General features: G+C 49.3%; 1 protein-coding gene across 1 annotated transcript; it reads right to left on the reverse strand.

Moving 5' to 3' along the window:
- Positions 1-9552: 9552 nt before the first annotated feature.
- On the reverse strand, positions 9553-20012 carry GABARAPL2 (GABA type A receptor associated protein like 2). Its single transcript, XM_004584040.3, has 4 exons — positions 19857-20012; positions 19464-19519; positions 18337-18509; positions 9553-10160 (listed from the first exon to the last, which is right to left on the reverse strand). Exons 1-4 carry the CDS (start codon positions 19888-19890, stop codon positions 10070-10072), a joined length of 354 nt encoding a protein of 117 aa, XP_004584097.1. The 5' UTR covers positions 19891-20012; the 3' UTR covers positions 9553-10069.
- Between the last annotated feature and the right edge of the window lie 1890 nt (positions 20013-21902).

Consider the following 21902-nt stretch of genomic DNA (forward strand, 5'->3'; position numbering starts at 1 on the left):
GCACTGTAGTTTAATAAAATAATTTCTTTGCTAAGCATCTTCTTGTCTGATCAATCCTGACATTGGATTGTTTCTACTTTTTGGCTTTTGTGTTGAACCTATTTTGGACATTCATGGAAATATTTTTATGTAAATGTGTGTTCTTAAGTCTTGTAAGTGTTTATTTTCATCTGTCTGAAAAATAAAAGTGACAGAGAGAGATACCTTTGGTGGCTAGTTCATTCTCCCATGTGGCCACAACAGCCAGCACTGCCAAGCTGAAGCGAGGAACCCAGAATTCCATCTCAGCCTCCCATGTAGGTTGTTGGGGATCCAATCAGTCGAGCCATCCTCTGCTGCATTAGCAGGAAGCTGAGTCTGGAGTGGAGCACCTGGGTTGAGGGGAGAGGGAGTGGGGGAGGCTGGAGGGGAAATCCCTGAGCCTAAGGAACTGTATCATGAAAAATAAAGAATTATTTAAATAAAGAAGTAGAGCCACTGGGACCCAAACTCAAACTGCCACTCCGATTTGGGATGTGAGCATCACAAGCAATGACAGTGACAGGTGCTGCCTGACAATACCTGTGTTAGCTTTTTTTGCCACAAACCCAAAAGCCAGGCTCAGTAAGTCACTGAAGGAGGTCTTTATTTCAGCGGGGGAAGTAGCCATGGAGCAAGCTGGAGCAGAGAGACACAGATAGAGAAGAGCAAAGCAGAGAGAGCACAAGAAGAGACAACACAGGGCAGAGGCAGCTGAATAGCCTCGCTGGGTGTGGAGAGTGTGGACTCAGGGACTGGCAGACGCTGCTGAAGGTGGACACCAGGGATAAATACCTCAGAATTGGTGGACCGCTTGGCTTGAACCTGAAGGTCAGTAAGCCTTAAGGGGGCCAAGACCTAAGGGATTTATGGTAAGCAGGCATTCAAGGGGCTCTGAGCCCAGGATGGAGGGATGTTCGAGTCACTCCTTACAGCGTAGTCCCTTAAATTTTCAAAAATATAGAATATTGGGTCAGCTGGTGGCATAATCTGCCACCTGCAGCACTAACATCCTATCATCCCATATGGATACCCATTTATGTGTGTGTGTGTGTGTGTGTGTGTGGTGTATATATTTGTTTCAATCTGATAGACACACAAAACTGCCTCTGATCCCAGTTCTGCAGAATTGTCTTTCTACAAACAAAGCACTTTCTGGAATTTGGCTCTTTCAGGGAAAGAGATTTGAGATGCTTTGAGATTGGCTGCTGCTTTGTTCTTGATTCCTAGTTGGTTCTAACACAATGACTGTAGGTATGCGTGTTTTTCTTTTCCTAGAATCTTTAAAACTTGGCTTGATTTAACTCATTTTCAGTGCTCCAGAGCCTGCAGTTAAATGCCTTGTTTTATGGATGAATGTATCAGGGCCAAGCATGAGCTCACTGTCTGGGGAAACGAAGCTCCTGTGGAGCAAATGACTTGCCCTGACCGCCAGGGGCTCTGGGCAGAAGAAACACAGGCCCTGTCGGATCCCGTTGTGTCTGTGGCTGGTGGAAAGCTGCCTGGGCCTTGGCAACATCTATTGGCTTTAAGATGATGTTCCAAGAAAACCGTAACCGAAATTTGCCAGTTAGTGAAGCCTAGTCCCCTTCCTGGCTGGTTAAATGGCAGGGTCAGTGTTACCATCTCAACTGTTCCTGCCTTCCTGTGATGGTTTCTCTCTGGGAGCTCCAGATGAACCATTAACAATTAGTCCCAGTGCAGCAGAACAGTTATGGAAACCAGAAAGCAGTGCCCAGTAGAAAAATGACGTACCTGTGCTCACTTCCAAGCGCTCAGGCAAATCTTTCCACAAACACAAAGGCAGCTCCCTGAAGGAAGGCTGGATTCAGGAGCCGGGAGAGAGGTTTTGGAGCACCTTCAGTTTCCAGGCAGAAGAGCTCTTGTTTACACCGCAGATGGAGAAATCGCAGTTAGCCTTGGCATCCTGTAAGCGGGAATCCGATCAATCTAAATGGGCCTGTGGGGCAGAGGCTGACCTCCGACAGCCTGTGCAGATGGACCCAGAACAAATCTGCAGTAGATCTGTGGTCCGACAGTGAGAGGAAGGTTATGTAGAGACGTGGCAGGGCTCTGGCAGTCGTATCAGTTTAGTTTTTATCCCTTCCACCTGGAGCCCCAGAGCAGATCCAAGTAGACAGAAATCAGAGCAGTGGTAACTGTCATGAGGGTTAGCATGGAGGGAGCAGAGGCCGGAGTGGAAGGAAGGTTTTTAACAGAGCGTTTATGGGTTACAGGTATGTGAATGTTTGTCAGAATTAAGGAGTACACTTAAGATCTATGTGTTTTATTGCATAAGTATGATTCCTTTTTTTAAGCTTTTTCTAAATTTATTTGAATGGGGCCCGGCAGCATGGCTTAGCGGCTACAGTCCTCGCCTTGCACGCTCCGGGATCCCATATGGGCGCCGGTTCTGATCCCGGCAGCTCCACTTCCCATCCAGCTCCATGCTTGTGGCCTGGGAAAGCAGTCGAGGACAGCCCAAGGCTTTGGGACCCTGCACCCGTGTGGGAGACCTGGAAGAGGTTCCTGGTTCCTGGCTTTGGATTGGCGCAGCACTGGCCATTGCGGCTCACTTGGGGAGTGAATCATCGGATGGAAGATCTTCCTTTCTGTCTCTCCTCCTCTGTATATCTGACTTTGTAATAAAAATAAATAAATTTTCAAAAAAAATTAATTTATTTGAATGGCTAAGTTAGATTTTTTTTTTTAAGATTTGTTTTTATTGGAAAGTCAGATATACAGAGAGGAGGAGAGATAGAGAGGAAGATCTTCCTTCCGTCCTATGATTCACTCCCCAAGTGACTGCAATGGCCAGTGCTGTGCCGATCCCAAGCCAGGAGCTCTTCCAGGTCTCCCATGCAGGTGCAGGGTCCCAAGGCTTTGGGCCATCCTTGACTGCTTTCCTAGGCCGCAAGCAGGGAGCTGGATGGGAAGCGGCTTTGCTGGGATACGAACCGGCGCCCAGATGGGATCCCAGCACATTCAAAGCAAGGACCTTAGCCACTAGGCCACCACGCTGGGCCCAAGAAGAAATCTTCTGTCCACAGGTTCACTCTGCAAATTGCCACAGTGGCTAGGGCTGGACCAGGCTGAAGCCAGGAGTTAGGAGCTTCATCTGGGTCTCCAACATGGCTGCAGGTGCCCAGATACTTATTTCATCCACAAATGCTTTCCTAGGTTCATTAGCAGGGAGTTAGATCAGAAATAGAATACCTGGGCCTTGGACCAGTACCCTTATGGGATGCCACCAATGCAGGTAGTGGCTTAACCGCTATACCATGATGTTGGCCCCCAATACTTCCATTTAAAATGTATAGCATCTGGCCCGGTGCCGTGGCCTAGCGGCTAAAGTCCTCGCCCTAACGCACCGGTATCCCATATGGGCGCCAGTTCTAATCCCGGCAGCTCCACTTCCCTTCCAGCTCCCTGCTTGTGGCCTGGGAAAGCAGTTGAGGACGGCCCAAAGCCTTGGGTTCCTGCACCCTTGTGGGAGACCTGGAGGAGGTTCCAGGTTCCTGGCTTCGGATCGGCGCAGCACCGGCCATTGCGGCTCACTTGGGGAGTGAATCATCGGATGGAAGATCTTCCTCTCTGTCTCTCCTCCTCTATATATATCCGCCTTTCCAATAAAAATAATAAATCTTTTAAAAAAATGTATAGCATCATATTCCTTAACAGTTACTTGGTACAGTAGAATAAACCTGCATTCTACATGTTAAATGATTATGTTCTGGTAACAACTTTCATCACTGATCTCTTACATGGTTGTGGGGAGAGTCATTCATGATGTCTAGCCTCTTATCTCTTCTACAAAATGAGGTCCCAGCCGTGAGGCTGCTCAGTTGTTTTTAACTGAAAGATGGGCTTGCTCCCAACAGTCCTTGCCTGAATGCACCATGCAGAGAGGCAGAGGAAGCTGCAGCCGTGCGTGCTGTGAGACACATATGGCTCCCGGCATGGCAGGGTCCAGAGAGCACTGGGAGCAACTTCTGTCTTCCTCTTGCAAGCTGGCCTCTGAATGTGAGTGTGGAGCTTGTGCCCCTCACCCACGTGAGCCAGCAGGGTTAGGGTGAGCCCCTAGAACTGAGCCACAACAACATAGCTCATCAGTAACCACAGGAAGGAAAATAATCGGACAAGAGAAAAAGCAGAGGCAGAGGGCCATGCAGAGCAGGGTCCCAGGCTGCCAAATGCTGGTCTGGGGAAGAGCTCACAATAGACACAGTGCTGGCCTCGGCCCCAGCAGCCCAAAGTGAAAGCACATTGAAACCCGGCCACAGCTCCACCCGCCCCTTGGTGGTGAAATGAACCTGACACAGAGCAGGATCCCAGAGCCCATGCTCAGCATCTTCCTTCAGTTCAACAAGACCTTTCTGTGCAGCCTCTCCTGAAATGTGAGAAATGATGCCTTGGGCAGCCCCAAGCTTTACCCAGCAGTGGATAAACAATTGCATTTTGCCTGTTTGCTTTGAATTTGATCTGATTCATTGAGAGAATGAAGGAGCTGCCCTTGATGTCTGTTCAGGACCTTCCTCTTCCTTCCCCGTGTTTCTGTGCATGCATCCCTCTCCCAAGGGTCCTCAGTGGCCACGCGCAGGGCACCTGTTCAGCCACCGTTCCATGCTGTGCTTTGGTTCCTCAGCCTACCTGGGGCTACCCGAAGCATCCTTCTGGGCTCCTTGTCAGTAACTGCAGGGCTGAGAAACCAGCCGGCAGGGAGAAGAGGGGGCATGGGCTAAGGCAGGCAGACTATACAGCCAGTCTGTGCCCCACTCCAGAAAGAGGAGGGCTGCTCAGTGTGACGGCCTTAGGGAAGGACTAAGCCTGGAGGGCAGAGCCCTCAGGAGTGGTGTTCTTGTTCCTGTGAAGGGGAACCCAGAAAGATTCCCCAGCCCTATGGGCGTGCGGGGAAATAGCAAGACCACTCGTTAGACACCAGATCTGCCATCACTTTGATCTTGGAATTCCCAGCCTCCAAAACTAAGAAATAAATTTGTTATTAGCTGTCAGGATATTCTGTTGCCCAAACAGATGAAGACAAGGGTCAATTCCGGGGAATTCTGTTCTAAATGTATGTTAAATGATAGTGTAAAATCCATAGTTAAATGCTCACAAACAGCATTTTCAGGAGAAGAAACTTTAGCAAAGAAAGTGGACAAAAGTGAACTGGAAAGTGTATTCCCTGTCCAAAAGGGAGACTTTTTTGTTGTTGTTTTTCCTTCTGATTATTGCCAAATCTTTTAAAAAGATTTATTTATTTATTTTTATTACAAAGTCAGATATACAGTGAGGAAGAAAGACAGAGGAAGAGCCTCCGTCCGATGATTCACTCCCCAAGTGACCACAACGACCAGAGCTGAGCCAATCCAAAGCCAGGAGCCAGGACCCTCCGCCAGGTCTCCCATGCAGGTACAGGGTCCCAAGACCTTGGGCCGTCCTCGACTGCCTTCCCAGGGCACAGGCAGGGAGCTGGATGGGAAGTGGAGCTGCTGGGACTAGGACCGGCACCCATATGGGATCCAGGCGTGTAGGCGTGTTCAAGGCGAATACTTTAGCCACTAGGCCACCACACCGGGCCGATTATTGCCAAATCTTAGGAATGTTTTGGGCCTGGCGCCGTGGCCTAACATAGCAGAGCTGGAGCTGTGGCTCCAGAATGCACTGTGTGTATGGTCTTGGATGGGTCACTGCTTTCTCAGCACACCGGGGTTCGTACCTTTGGCAGTGGGGTTGTGGAGAGGAGATGAAACTGTACAGCCCAAGTGTGAGTCCACTGCCACATATGCAGTGGCAAGCACATAGGACTGCGGCCCATTCCCACTGCAGGACTGCAGCTCAGAAGGGACTCCTTTTATGGGCAGGCACCATGATGCAGTAGGTTGCTTGGTGCTTGGGATACTTGAATGCTGGTTCGAGTTCCAACTCCCTGCTAATGCACTTGAGAAGTCACATTTGACAGCTCAGGTTCTTGAATCACTCAAACCCAACTGCCACCCACACAGGATACCCAAATGGGAGTTTCAAACTCCTGGGTTCAGTCTGGCCTCTGCCTCAACTGTCATGGAGTGACCCACAAGTGGAAGATCCATCTTTATCACTCTTCCTAATTAATTAATTAAGGAAATCATTCTCCCTAATCTGCTATTCCCAATTTGCTATGTTCTCACTGATAAATGTAGAAAGTTGTCGGCAGGAGAAACCTAGCAGGCAGAGTCTCTTCCCCCTCCACGGGTGCTTGCACATTTGCTCACACACGCTGTTCCATCCTTCTGGAACCGCAGCTTGTCTCCGGGGCTGAAGCAAGGAGGCAGAGCTGTTGATTACAGGGGAACACATACATCCTCCCACCTAACTCGTGGCTTAGCCTTCCTGGTTGTCAGCTACCTTGATTGCGTTTTTCTCCCAAACAAAGTGAGGAAAAAAGGCATTGTGCTGGGCCCGGCGGCGTGGCCTAGCAGCTGAAGTCCTCACCCTAACGCACCGGGATCCCATATGGGCGCCGGTTCTAATCCCGGCAGCTCCACTTCCCATCAGCTCCCTGCTTGTGGCCTGGGAAAAGCAGTCGAGGACGGCCCAATGCATTGGGACCCTGCACCTGCGTGGGAGACCCGGAAGAGGTTCCTGGTTCCCGGCATCGGATCGGCGCACACCGGTCGTTGCGGCTCACTTGGGGAGTGAATCATCAGACGGAAGATCTTCCCCTCTGTCTCTCCTCCTCTCTGTATATGACTTTGTAATATAGTAAATAAATCTTTTTTTAAAAAAAGGCATTGTGCTTTTTAAAGCTTCCTGCCATTCATTCTAAGGACAAGTACGTCTTTTGAGAATAAGAACATTTATCTCCTTCCAAATTCTCAAGACTCCCAGGCCACTGTGGGAGACACACCTCAGACTGAGGTGCTAGTCAAGGAGCAGCATGACTGTCCTTATCCTTTGGCCTGGGGGCAGCACAGTGCCTGGCACAGTGATGGCGCTGGAGGCTCAGTGGCTGGCTGACTACCTGGAACAGACCACAGGCTTAACAAGTGTGGATATAGCTCTTTTGTGGCTGCTGCGCCTGAGAACACGCTGTGGTCACATGAAGGGCAAGGGATACGCTTGTGTGCCAGGGTTTAGTATCTTCCATGGTGGCTGTTGATTTTCACATTTGGCTTATAAATAAAATAATAAAAACACTCCCATATTTTTCAGTTGGTTTCATATCTTTACTCTTATGAACAAGGTTATAATTCTTACGCATATTTCTATCACGTGTGGGGATATTTCTAGAATACATTCCTACAGGTGGAATCTGGGCTAGTAGGTGGCACACGCTGGAGCTGATAGAAGTGCAACACACACTGTGGCCTTTCATGAAGTGATTTTTTTTTTTTTCATTTCTGACCCTTTAAGTTCTCCCTCTTGTGGGTTTTACCTGTTAGTTTGCCTGTTTTTATACCAGGTTGTCTTTCTGATCACAGTTCTTATTCTGTATACTAGTTCATATTTGAAGCGTTTTTACCCTATGACTTTGTTTACAGTGCCATATCTGTGCAGAAGTTTCTTTTAATATACGTATTAGTCTTTGCCATGATGGTTTCTTTTCCTTTCCTGAAAGCTCCCTCCCTACTCCAGTGTCAGAAACTCTTTGTCTTAGTTTTGTTTTGCTTTTTCCACATTTACACTTTTAATTCATCTCAAATTAATCTATGACATAGGCATAAAAATATGGATATACAAAATCAGTTGTAGAATCATGGATAACTAGATGACAGTCTCTTCTGTCACGCCATTGCTGTTACCTTTTGAACGTGGATCTTTCTGTTGTGTTCCACTGTCTGCTCTCTCTGGATCACTTGACACCTGAATTGCTGTTACTTCTGGATCATTCCATACTCTGCTAAGACAAGTCTTCCAGGTTGCCTTTGTTAACGCTCTCAATTATTCTTGGTTCTTTGTTCTTTTGGTGGAGTTTAGAATCAATTGTCAGATTTTAAAATCTAGGATTTTTGCAGATTTTATCAAACTCAAATTAATGAATGTATGTTTTTATGATGCTGGGTATTCTTGGCATGTTGGTATAGCTCCTTAATGCAGGTGGTCTTCTGTGTCCTTCAGTATTTCATTGTTTTTCTCCATGAAGGTCTTAGATGTCTGTTAATTTCCATTGCTAATGAGTCTACCTCTAGAATTTTGTTATCTGTAAGTAGCCAACTGTCACATACCCTTTGCATGTGTTGACTAGTTTATTCCCTTACCCATTTGTCATGCCATTTCTGACATGTTTCACACATAGTTCTGGTTTCTGTTCATGTGTCTATCTCGTTGATATCACACTGCCTTGTTTACTGTAAAATTATACAATATGGGCCCGGCGGCCGTGGCCTAGCAGCTAAAGTCCTTGCCTTGAAAGCCCCGGGATCCCATATGGGCGCCGGTTCTAATCCCGGAAGCTCCACTTCCCATCCAGCTCCCTGCTTGTGGCCTGGGAAAGCAGGAGAGGACGGCCCAATGCATTGGGACCCTGCACCCGCGTGGGAGACCTGGAAGAGGTTCCTGGTTCCCGGCATCGGATCGGCGCGCACCGGCCCGTTGCGGCTCACTTGGGGAGTGAATCATCGGACGGAAGATCTTCCTCTCTGTCTCTCCTCCTCTGTGTATATCTGGCTGTAATAAAACGAATAAATCTTTAAAAAAAAAAAAAAAAAATTATACAATACATGTCCACTGTAGATTGCCTACTGGTTCCTTTTATCAAATGAAGGAAATAGAATTTTGTTTTTAACTTGCTAAAAGTTTTAATTATGAGTTTTCAGGAGATTTGTGTTATAAAATTATGAGTTTGAAGTAGTTTACTTAATCCATGAATGTTTTATGAACATTTTATTTAAGATTATTTCTGTTGATAAATGGAATCAATCTGTAATTTTCCCCTTATGCTGTCTTCGTAAAGCTTTGGCTTAATGAATTTGTGATTTTTTCTTTGCTTATGAAAGAATTCCCTTCCTGCCACTGTGTACAGATGAAATTACATATTTTTATAGTCTCAAAAGAGTCCGTTACATAATTGAGTAAAGTTTTTGTTCATTTAATCCTAAAATAGAAGGAGACTGGAGGGGCCTGGCGCAGTGGCCTAGTAGCTAAAGTCCTCACCTTGACCGTGCAGGGATCCCATATGGGTGCCGGTTCTAATCCTGGCAGCCCCACTTCCCATCCAGCTCCCTGCCTGTGGCCTGGGAAAGCAATCGAGGGTGGCCCAAAGCCTTGGGACCCTGCACCTGCATGGGAGACCTGGAGGAGGTTCCTGGCTCCTGGCTTTGGATCAGCGCAGTTCCAGCCATTGTGGTCACTTGGGGAGTGATTCCCACTGTATCCAGTTATACAGCCTCTTGAATCAAGAACTACATGAAGGTAGTCGTCATTTACTGCTTCCTGTCCACGGCTCTGCAGCCAGGCCACCCTCCAAAGCCCTCCTCCTGGCTTGGCAAACACAGGAGTCACTTCTCTCACCCATCCAAATGAAGGTGAACAAACGACATGGTCACACAGCAATGCCTTTATAAGAGGAAATTTTATTGTTAATTATTTACTTTCATAGTTTCAGAAAGAGGAACAGGTTTAGCTCAGTCCAACATGATTGGCAGTTGGCAAAATCTAGTGAAGCAAGTGTTCTGATTGCTAAGGATTTAATTTGGATGCTTTTAATACTTAGCCATCTAACACTTCAAACATAATCCAGAATAAATGCATCATCTCCTTTCCTTTCACTTTAATACAGCACCTACCTCACTTCAATATGGAAATATCTTTATTAAATATGATTCCCAGAGGAATAAGTTCCCTGGACAGTATAGCAATGAAGACAGTGCACACAAAAAAAACTCAAAATAAAACTCTGTATGATAATTTACTAATCTAAGGAAACAAAACCTTCCAATATATTAAGAAATAAATCCAGTTACAAACGCACTGACAGGTCTGTGTGAAGAGATTCTGGTTTAACTGAAAATGGCCAGCTATTTACAAGATACACAAGCAGGAAACGGTGCACCTAGCCCAGCACTGGCCCTCAGAAGCCGAAAGTGTTCTCTCCGCTGTAGGCCACATACAAGAATCCATCTTCGTCTTTTTCCTTCTCATAAAGCTGTCCCATAGTTAGGCTTGAGAGAGAAAAACAAAACATCATTGAAAATTGGAGTCCAGGTGTCAGAGATAACAAACATGATTCTGAGTGGTAGGTAGTAAAATGAATGTTGTGGCCCATAATCCCATTTTAAGAAAGAGATGTGGAGGGCCCAGCATGGTAGCCTAGTAGCTAAAGTACTCGCCTTGAACACACCAGGATCCCATATGGGTGCCAGTTCTAATCATGGCAGCCCTGCTTCCCATCCAGCTCCCTGCTTGTGACCTGGGAAAGCAGTCAAGGACGGCCCAAAGCCGTGGGACCCTGCACCCGCGTGGGAGACCCAATAAAGGCGCCGGGCTCCTGGCTTCAGATTGGTGCAGCTCCAGCTGTTGTAGCTACTTGGGAAGTGAATCATCGGATGGAATATCTTCCTCTATCTCTCCTCTCTGTATATCTGACTTTCCAATAAAAATAAATCAGAAAGAAAGGAAGAAAGAAAGGAATGTGAAGCCAGGTAGAAACTGGGATAATTTAGGAATCAACAGACCAAAGTCTGTAACCTCCAACCCAAAAGGAGGACCATTTCACTAAGTAAGCCAGCAATCCGCACCTATTTATTTATTTCCTTATTCTGAGAAATGCAGAGTAAGCTCCTATTAGTTCGCTCATCAGATGCCTGCAGTGTCCTGGTAGCCTGGGCCATAGCCAAAGCCAGGGACAGACACCCAGGTCCTTGAGCCATCACCACTGCCTCCCGGGATCTGCACTGACAAAGCAGCAGTCACGAACAGAACCCTTGCACGAGTAAGTTAAACGCTGTTCCCGAATGCCTTTTATTTAAACAAAGATTTAGCTGGAAAGTAGAGTTAACAGAAGGATGGGCACAGAAGGATTTCAGCTGTTTCACTCCCCAAATGCCTCCCGCAGCCCAGTCTGGACCAGACCAAAACTGGGAAACAGGAACTCCCTCTGGATTTCATGTGGAAGGAGGAATTCAAGCACTGAAGCCATCGTCTGCTGCTGGACTGGCAGTGCAGCAAGCATCCCAGGTGGCAGCTGCGGAGTGCACCACAAAGCTCACCCCTCCTGAAGGAGGGAAAGGACATGGAAAACAAACACTAAGCACAGTGAGCCCAAGAGACTCACCCCGTAGGGAAGAACCCTGGTAAAGAACACATGCGCTCTCTTCTCCTTCAGGCCAATCTACCTGAAAAGTCATAATCTGCACCTACTATGAAAGGTGGCAGTGGATTCATTTAGTCACTCAGAAATCTGTATAAGCATCACCAAAGAGAAGCTAATTCTCACATCATAGGGAAAAACTCCCATTTTATGTGAGCTCCAAAGAAGCCTTCAGAAATAGACATTCCTAAAGCTAAACATGTGGGTGGAAAGCTGGCTTTCCCTGAGCTGTGAGACTGTAGCGGAGATCTAATCCAACTCTCTGCCATGGGAGTTATCCTGGCTCCAGAGGGAGACTAGTAACACCGGAAGCCCAGGCAAGCCCTGGCACATGATTACTACTTGGGGGGAGATATAGTGAATGCAGTGTGCCCATGAGTGGTGAGATAAACTGGAACTAGCAGTGAGACGCACGGTGTGAGAGCTGACTCAAAGTGTCTCAAGTCACCCTCTGAGACAGGTCACAGCTGATGGCCAAGGCCCAGGGGCAGGACAGAGAAGGGTCCAGGGCCTGGACTAGGGGAAGTGATGGTTGTCCCATGCAGCTTTCCTCCTGGTGGGGTAGTGTGTGAGACCAACATGCCAGCAGGCTCACAGTTCACAGTGAGCAAGGGTGAGCTTTTCCTTTCCTATTCTTCCTGCCTCACTTCTAAGTTTCACTTTGCATGGCTGTGTGGGAACATGAACGATTAAGAAACAGTGTGGGGCCCGGCGGCATGGCCTAGCGGCTAAAGTCCTCGCCTTGAACGTGCCGGGATCCCATATGGGCACCGGTTCTAATCCCGGAAGCTCCACTTCCCATCCAGCTCCCTGCTTGTGGCCTGGGAAAGCAGTTGAGGACGGCCCAATGCATTGGGACCCTGCACCCATGTGGGAGACCCGGAAGAGGTTCCAGGTTCCCGGCATCGGATTGGCGCGCATCGGCCCGTTGCGGCTCACTTGGGGAGAGAATCATCGGACGGAAGATCTTCCTCTCTGTCTCTCCTCCTCTGTGTATATCTGGCTGTAATAAAAAAATGAATAAATCTTTAAAAAAAAAGAAAGAAACAGTGTGGAGGTGTGAATATGAAATGGCCCGTCATCAGCAATGTCTCTAAAAAAATACAGAGCTCCAGGAGGATTTCTTAACCTGGAGTTTGTAAAGTAACCACTCTCTAGGACAGCACAGTCTAAGAGAAGTTCCTGTTGACAGCTCAGTAGCTGCCAGCTACGTTTAGCACTTGAAACAAGGCTAATATGAACTGGGATGTTCTGTGTGAATTGCACACAAAATTTCACAATACCCGTTTTTACTTTTTTACTGTAGCTTCTAGATGCTGAAGTGACATATGGAGAGGAATCCAGGTTTGAGAGAGCCCCTGCAGTGGCAGTTTTACCACGGCTGCACATCACAACACTAGGGAACTTTAAAATTTCAGGCCTAAGCTCCACCCTCGACCAGTCAGTCACACTGGCATCTCTGGAGGTACAACCCAGGCACCAGAATGCTTCCAGTGTCTAAGTTGAATCCCTGTGCAGGAGGGTAGAGAAGAGAGATGCTTGATGCCCTTCTTTCCAGGAAGTGGCGAGATGCCAGCAATAGCAGAAACATTTGAACCATTAGTTGAGGGGTTCAAGGTCTCTACCTGCCGCTTCACAATGCCTCAACACCTCAGAATGAGGCTGGTGGGAAAACAGCTACAGCCACGGCTACCCCACCACTCGCGCTCTCCCACCATGCAACCACCAAGATGGCCCTGAAGAAGAGTATCTCACCTCTGCCATGATCAAATGATTTTAGAGGCAGTAGCAGACATTGTGTGCAATTCCAAGACAGACACTCCTTGGTGCTTATGTCTGCTCTGGTTCCATTGGACAGACTGTGTTTCTGCTCTTTTCCTGACAAGCTGGAGACCCAGGGCACTGACTCTGAGTCCCACTGCTAACACAGACATCTTTGAGGGGCGTCATAAACACCGGTGACCCTTCCCAGACTCAGTGTGGGGCCCACAGTGAACAGCAGCCATTGGGGTGACACTAAGGCAGGCTGAACCTCTGAACCCTGCTCTCTGACAGAACAGAGGACCTGAAGTCATGTGGCTTTCACTTCTACCTTTAGAGTCGACCGTCTCCTTAAGAAAAACTCAAGGATCTGGCACAGTAGCCTAGTGGCTAACCCTTGCCTTGCATCCACTGGGATCCCATATGGGTGTTGGTTTGTATCCTGGCTGCTCCACTTCCCTCCCAGCTCCTTGCTTGTGGTCTAGGAAAGCAACTGAGGAAGGCTCAAAGCCTTGGAACCCTGCACTTGCATGGGAGACCCAGAAGCTGCTCCTGACTCCCAGCTTTAGATCAGCTGAGCTCTGGCTGTTGTGACTGCTTGGGGAATGAACCAGCAGATAGAAGAAACTTCTCTATCTCTCCTCTCTGTATATTTGCCTTTCTGATTTAAAAAAAAAAAAAAAAAAAAAGGAAAAACTCAAGTGCATCAACTCATTTAAGCACTTCCGTGGCAGCTAAAGCAGCTGATAATACAAAATCTAATTATAATAGCAAACACTGATCACCAGGCACTGTTCTAAGTACACAATCTATTAACTTTATTCTTGCAACAATTTCATAAGGTGAGCACTGTCATAGTTCATAGTTCTTGGATGAGACACAAATAAGTTAAATAATTTCCCCCAAGCCACAACACTAGGAAGCTTTCTTACCACTGAATTGTGCTAGCACCACGCCCCCGCCCAGTCACAGCAAGGCATGCAGTCCTCATGACTCCTGCCATTGGTCTTCCTTGCACCAGTGCTTCTAGCACACACCAATACATGTGCAGTCACCTGGCTGTCCAGCTCCCAGCTGTGGTCACAGCTGTCCATCTCCACAGCCCTGGCTGAGTAGCAAGGTCTTAGGTCTTTCCTTCAGATCCTATCATCTACCCGCCAGACAGTGTGCCTAATGATGTAGGGAGTCCAAAACCATCCCTCCTTTTCTGTCACGAAGCTCCTATGGAAACTTAACTTAACTGACAGCAGTACTGTGGCCTTAGGTTAGGGATAGTCCTGGGCAAGGAGCTCGGGAACTCATATTGCACAACAGGAACACCTGCCACACTGAGGCCTCACTGGCTGCCATGAGACAGTTCATCTGTACCGTGCACTGGTATGAGAATAGCTTTACTGGGTCAGACCACAATAAAAGGGTCAGACTACCATGGCCTAGTGCCAAAAGCTGGGCCCACTCCAGTGTGCTTGTAGGCTTGGAGGGGGGCCAGTAAACATGACCCCAGTTAGCTGGCAGTCAGCTGGTGTGTCAGCAAAGACACATGCCTTAAACCTCTGTGAAGAGGGGCTCCCCCTGGAGTAGCAAGGTCTAGGCTGCACGGTTCTGACCAGACCACGCAAACGCTGAGGGGACACAGGTCCTGAGGCAGCGAAGCGGCTCTACAGGATCTGACATGCTGAACTGCCCAGGCCTGCTCACTGGAGCAATGCTGTGGCCAAGGCAGCCTCCCTGTGTTACCCTGAGGTGGCTGGAGAAGATGCTCAAAAATAACCTCTGATTCCTGTACTCCTGCCCACTTCCTGCTGCTGACACCAAGGACTGCCACACACACTCATTTGAAGAGGATGCTGCTCTGGGTACCAGGGCACTGCCTCCTTCCAAACTTTGAGGCTGATGAAGCAAATGAGACAAGCCAATGACAGGTTCAAACTGTGAGGCCTATCTGAGATGAGACAGATACAATACTTAGTGCAATCGCTTCTCGGCCTTTTGGCTAAGATCAAGTGTAGTACAATACTTAGTGCAGTGAGCATAAATTGCTTCCTAAAAGCCTTACTCTCCCCTCTCCATTCAAGATCACTCAGATCCAGGCAAAACCATTTCTCCAATGGAGAAACTAGCCGATAACAACACAAGTTCAAGTAGCTTTCATCTACTGTTGCTGAGGGCAAACATTAGTTTTCTGCTTCCTCAAAAGTCTATGAATTGTAGGAAGCTGACCTACATACAACCAAGTGGATTCCCCTATCCCTGCAGCATCTACTCTTGGCTTTGACTACAGACAAGTCAGTCATGCAGGCTGTGCAATCCTGCCTGAGGCGCACACCTGGAATCCACCTGCTGAGGAACCTGTGTGTTCCCATAGTCCAGCAGAGGAAGATGGGTTGGGTGAGGGAGAGGACAATGAACACTGTCGTGGATCCTGGAAAAGTTATGCTGGCCCCGAAGTCTCAAGATGCTAAAATAATTAACCAATGGTAGTTTCTTTTTACCAGATTTTTCTGATATAAACTTACTGGAGAGGTGTTTACCCAGAAATTTTCAAAAGTGCTCATTTAAGCATTTTTACATAAAGGATGAATAGAATACAAGATATCATGTTCTTTTACTTAAGCCCTCTTCTTAAAAAAAGACTAAGTACTTGAAAGAGCAACAGAGAGCTCTTCCATTTGTTGGTTTACTCCCGAGTCTCAATAGCAAGGTCTGAGCCAGGGTAAAGCTAGGGGCAAGGAACCCCACCCTGGTTTCCCTCATGACAGACAAGGGTCCAAGCACTTGGACCATATTCTTCTGCCTTCTCAAATACACTAGGAGGAAGCTGGATCGGAAGCAGAGTAGCCTTGACCTGGTAGTAGACTTGAACTCCAGTACAGGATGCCAGCATCACAAGTAGCAGCTTCATCTGCTGTGCCCCAACAGCAAACCCTATTGAATACCTAACTCTGAAAATCAAGAAGCAGCTACATACCATAATCTTAAACATCACATGTTTCCCCACACCAAAATTCAACATCCGGAAAATTTTTCTTAATAATTTTCTAAACAAGGAAGTACCATGGCACTTAAGTGCAAGCTAAACAAGGACACAGAGCCAGATCTGGGTTCCCTATAAAGCCACAACTGGGACACGTGGACATTGATGCTCTTTCTCAAGTTCTGCCTTACCAAGGTCTAGTTCCCCTTATGGTTCTCACTTGATTGTCCCACAGGAACCCAGGCAGAGAACTCAGTTATCCCATGCTGAATGGAAAAGGGCACTTGAAATTCCCCACAGTTACAGCAAAACAAGAACTTGGGACCAAGAAATGAAACTCACTGGGCCTGCCTTGGCCTCTATTTCTAAGATCAGTGTCTCACACAGACTACACAGTCATCACAACAGCTCGCATGGTGCCTGCCTGCATCCCCCTCAGGAGCGAAGTAACTGGTCCATGACTCCAGACTGGGGCATGCTGATCCTCCTGCAGACCTGTCAGAGAGGAAGGCAGGCTCCCACAGGTCTGGAGATACCCCGTCCCTACTCTACACACAGGGGGAAGGTTAGGGAAGTGCCATACATCCTGAGGAGGCTGAGAAGAGCTGCTGAACTGCCTGGGATGGAGGAGGAGGAGCTGAGTCACCCTTGGAGGAAAGCTGTGGCACTTTGTGCTGCTGTGGGGTAATTACATTTGCATAAAGCCTGATGATGTCACATGTCACTGCTGTTTACTAACAGATCTGCTTGTAAGAATAAAATCCTCAGATGGCTGCCTCAAGTGTGGGTGAGAAGTCATTAACTGGGGCCCAAAGTGCTGAGGGGCTGGGCAGAAGGGTACCAGCTCCTAACACCCTTAATTCCTTCAGGGGCCGACATTTGGGTCTTGGTGAGTTTGTCCTAAAATCCTGCCGTGGGTCTCAGGCATTCTGTTTAGGGTAGATTCTCTTCCAATAGGAAAGGCAATTGGGGAGAGCAAATGGCCAGGAAACAGCCTCTGACCTGAGAAACACAGTTCCTTTCCAATTCTATTTATAGCTCAGGGCTCAAGGGGGAGGGGCAGTTGGTAAGATCTCATAGCCATTGTAATTGCTAGATTACTGTGGAGCACACTGAGTAATCTTAATGCTTCATTTCCTTCAAGTATCAGAGGTTCAGATTTAAGGAAAATCAACTCAAGGTCATGGTCTAGTTTCCTATTCCTCCCCACCCCCACCCTGCTTCGAAGCTACCTCCAAGGAGAAAGCAGAAGTTGAGAGCAGCCAGACGGGGAGACCACAGGGAAGGTGTGCCTCCACCTAGGGTCACCGAAACCAGGGCCGTGCGGAGAAGCACCTGCAGGCACACACCGCCCAGAGGACTGTGTAGGAAGGGACCGAGGTGGCAAGCTCACCTGATGCCTGCCATTTCTTCCCTGCCCTGCTCTCCACCAAATACCAGGAAGTACAGGTAAGTGGAGATGGGGAAAGGAAATTCCAGAAAAACCTACCTTTCCACCTTAAAGAGATATAAGGTCTGGAATTTGGCTTAAGCCTCTTCAGGGTATTTTTCAAAAGGACAATGGTCAGTTCCAAGGGCTTCCCCTTTTACAAAGATTACTTCCACAGGCATCATCTGAAACCTAGTTTGGGTAAGTAAGGTAAAATGTGGCCAGGAATTCACATGCAGCAAAACGGAGGAGGCCAGAATCCGGCCCAGAGCGTAGAAGTGCCTATCAGTGACTGAGCCAGTCCTTGTGCCTCATTCCAGGGGGACTAAGGCTGGGCTGTCAGTTACACCAAAGAGGAGAACTCTAACACCCGGAGTTAGGCCTGAATTCCCATGATTGGTTCCAGACAGCATGCAGTGTGATGGGCCAAGCCCAAGGCAGCACAGTAGAGAAAGGTGCGGAGAGACCTCTGAGACTGACTGAACAGCAGCCAATTCATCAGACTTAAAGATCAGGCACCACAGCCCCACAGCAGCAGAGGGGCTGACTTCCTGGCACCGGAGACGCCTCAGCGGTCACCCTAGTTCTCCCTTGCAGCTTAAGCGGACTTGAGGTCTCCGCTACTTCCCAAGAGTGGTGGGAGTCTCAGGTAGGCCTCTTCCTATTTTCTCTCCGTCTAGGCTTTACCCTGCCTTCTTAAACCACAGTGCCATCCCGTTCTTTAAAGCCCTCTGTCTTTGTCCTTGGAACTCATGTGTCGGGTCCACAGAACCCAGCTCAGAGCCAGGGATGGGATCTTCAGGCCTCCCAAGTACTGATTGTCTTAAACCACCAAGCAGGGCCCATGCAGTAAACACCTCTCACCTGGACTGTGGGACTGTCTTATCCACAAATAGGAAGATGGCCTTCTCAGAAGGAAGCTGGATCCTTTTCCTGATGATCCACATGAACTGAGCCACGGTGATGTCAGAGGGAACCAAGTACTTCCGCTTGTCAATGTCAACGATCTGAGAGCCTGAGACTTTTTCCACAATCACCTGGGAAAACAAAGAGATGTTGCAGACTGGATTTCCTACAGGGGGAACGGTGGGCAGGAAAGTACAGAGCCTGACATGAGATGCCCCTGGCTCCAGAAGCTATGCAGGCACCCTTAGCAACTGACATAAGTGTGTTAAAATCAGTAAGCGCTCCTCTGTGGTCAGTTAAGTCTCGGGGTCCTGACCAGCATGCCTACAAGAAACAGCTCTTTCCACATTCTACCTGGGAGGATCTGACAGCAGTTGGAGCTTCATCTGTAGCTCCTTCCTTCGGGACCCCAGACCGGACCCACCCTCACACTACAGATGAATTCTGATTCCACGGAACACCATGTGGCCTACCAGACAGGCCTGGCCATCCCCGGCAGCCAGGCCCTGGCTCCTCCTCCAGCCTGTTGCTTCCCTCAGAACAGCTTTCGGCTCCGTCCCTCCGGCTGCCTCCCCAGAGGGACCGCTCATAAGCAGAGAGTGTCCATACCCGGGCGCTGATGGCCTTCACAGATCAATACCAACTACAGAAACGCTCTCCTCAGACCCAAGCTCATCCCCAAGTAATGGGAGGCATGGGGGGGGGGGGGATTTTCAGTAGCTCTGCAGGATGACGTGGTCTGGGAGAGTAAAGGGAACTGGGAGTTCGGGACATATGGAGAGGCGGTGCAGAGATGAAACTCAAGTGCCACTTCCAAGCCCAGAGTGCCCGTCTCCCTCCAGCCCCAACCCCCGATCTCCGAAGTGGCGGTGACCTGTTGTTCCTTACATAATTGGCAAGGGAGCCCTGGGGCTGCAGACGGCTCACTGGCCTAGATCAGCTCGAGAGATTTAGCACCAGCCCAGCCCCCGGCGGCCACTTGTGCCGGGGCTGGAGCCTGTAGAATGGCCCGGGGTCCGTGTCCCGGCTCTGCCACGGCCAGGGGGTGACAGCCGACTGAGGGGCGGGGAGTCCCCAACACTCACCGGAACCCGATCGGGATATTTCGCTCGAATCTTCGCGGATTCCACGCATCTGTGTTCTGGGAGGCAAACACATCGGGATGACTGCGGCCCCTGCCCGCCGGGCCGGTTCAGGGCCCCAGGCCCTCCCCGGTCCTCCTGCCCCGGGCGACCTGCGCAAGCTCGGGCCCTCGTCCGAGCGGCTCCGCCACCGCGGTTCTCTGACCCCATCCTCCCGGAGAAGGGGCCGCCCCAGGTCGGGGGACGCCTGTCCGCGCGGCCCGAGCCCAGGAGACCCGAGCCCGAAGCGCAGCACCTGCCCCGCCCGACCCGGCCCAGGGCGGCCCGAGCGGGGGGGAGGGGGCCCGCCCGCAGCCCCGGCTGCCCCGCGACTCTCCCTGCGGCCCGAGCGCTTACCCAGAGAGTGGTCCTCCTTGAACATCCACTTCATGGCGGCGGGGAGTGGATGGAGCCGGCTCTCGGAGCCGCGGAGATGACCGAAACAGACCACAACAACAACGACGGCGAGACTACACGGCAGGCGGGACTTCCGGCTGCCGGAGCCTAGCAACCAGCGGGGGGCGGGGCTTCCGGCACCGCCCGCAGAGGCGGGGCCGCACGAAAGAGGCGGGGCCGCGCCGCGCCGCGGGGGGTCTGTGACGTAGACGACAAAGGTGTCTTGTAGGGTGAGGAGATACGGGCTCCGCGGGGAAGGGCTGACAGGGTTTTTGTGTGGAGGGCGTTCGTGACAGGAAGGGTGTGTGTGATAGTACAGGAAGGGTGTGGAGGGCAGTTTGGAGGCGTGGCTGACAGGATTGGGCTCTGAGGGTTTCTCGGCGCAAATCTGAAGAGGACGGTGATAACAGGAGGCGTATTTGGGAATGTGAACGACAGAGGGGTGATCTCTAGTGGTCGGCAACGGCAAGGAGACCTTTTAGGATGCCGACAGTTTGGGGGATTTTGTTTGTATGGATGACAGGTTGCGGCCCCAACACTGGGGAGTGTTAGCGGTTTGAGGGTTGTGGCGTAGGGACGGGTAGGCTGCCGTTTAGGAGGTCCGGTATTGGGGTCAGCCAGTCACCTGAAACCCAGAAATTATATTTCAACAAATCCCTCTCCCTCCTTTATTCATAAAGAAATATTTGAGATGTCACAGATATACATTGAGGTCCCATATGGATCCCTTAACCTTGGCTGACGGAGAAGTGGGAGGCGCCTGCCAGGCTGCAGTTCCTCCAGAGCGCCCCGAGGCGGGGGAGGGAGCGGCTCCGCAGCTGCAGGCGGGGTGAGTGTGTGACCTGTCACCTTCCTGCACATAGCCTGGAGGTTCTCCACTCAGTGATGCAACGCCTCCCAAGCAGGGTTATCCGAGCAGTGTGTCCAGCCGAGTCACCTTCTGTTTATCAGCCGGTGAACATGTAGCCAGAACTTTGGTATAATTAGGCACCTGGTTCCTGCCACGTGCCTGTGATTCTGACGGGCTCTGTGCACGTGAGTATTGTCATCCACCACTTCCTACAGTCAGGATTCCTGAGGGATGCCATAAGATCTGGTATCATTCTCAAAGCATTCTTGTTATCCTTTTGTTTTTTTTGAACACGCCTCTTGTTATCTTAAGATTGTGTGTCTGTACAGCCAGAAGAGGTTTTGTTGGTTTATTTTGTTGTTCTTGTTGTTGGTTGGTTGGTTGGTTTGTTTTTAATGAAGCAGAAAAACCCTTTGAGGTTCATACTCAGAAGCTGGTGTTGTGGCACATAAGGACAATGTCCAGGGTGCAAGGGAGAAAACAGTGAACTGAGTGAACGGTATCCCAGCTCTCAGGCACATTGTGTTCCCACGAGACCAGACAAAAAGCAAATGTCAGTGCTGATAGGTGCTGGCTAGGAAAATTATATGGAGTAGTGACAAGAGAGTGCTAATTAAATCAGCAATAAGGAAAACAGTGGGAGGTGAAACCACAGACAACAGAATAAAACTGTTGAACTTTGAATTTCTTGCAAAGAACTTTGGACTTTACAATGAGATGAAATGTCAGTGGAGGGTTTCTTTTTTAAGATTTATTTATTTGTAGTGCACAGTCAGATATACAGAAAGGAAGAGAGACAGAGAGGAAGATTGTCCATCTGATGGCTCACTCCTCAAGCGGCTGCAACAGCTGGAGTTGTCCCAATGTGAAGCCAGGAGCCAGGAGCTTCTTCTGGGACTCCCATGCGGGTGCAGCGTCCCAAAGCTTTGGGCCATCCTCGACTGCTTTCCCAGGCCACAAGAAGGAAGCTGGATGGGAAGTGGAACTGCTGGGATTAGAACCAGTGCCCATATGGGGTCCCGGTGTGTTCAAGGCGAGGACTTTAACTGCTACGCTATTGTGCTGGGCCCAGTGGAGGGTTTTAAGCCGAAGCATAATACAATCTCCCTTTTCAAGTGACTAGGCTAGCTGCTGTTTCAACAGTGGACTAAAGGAGC

Source organism: Ochotona princeps, chromosome 16, assembly GCF_030435755.1.
Source record: "Ochotona princeps isolate mOchPri1 chromosome 16, mOchPri1.hap1, whole genome shotgun sequence".
In the NCBI taxonomy this organism is placed as follows: domain Eukaryota; kingdom Metazoa; phylum Chordata; class Mammalia; order Lagomorpha; family Ochotonidae; genus Ochotona; species Ochotona princeps.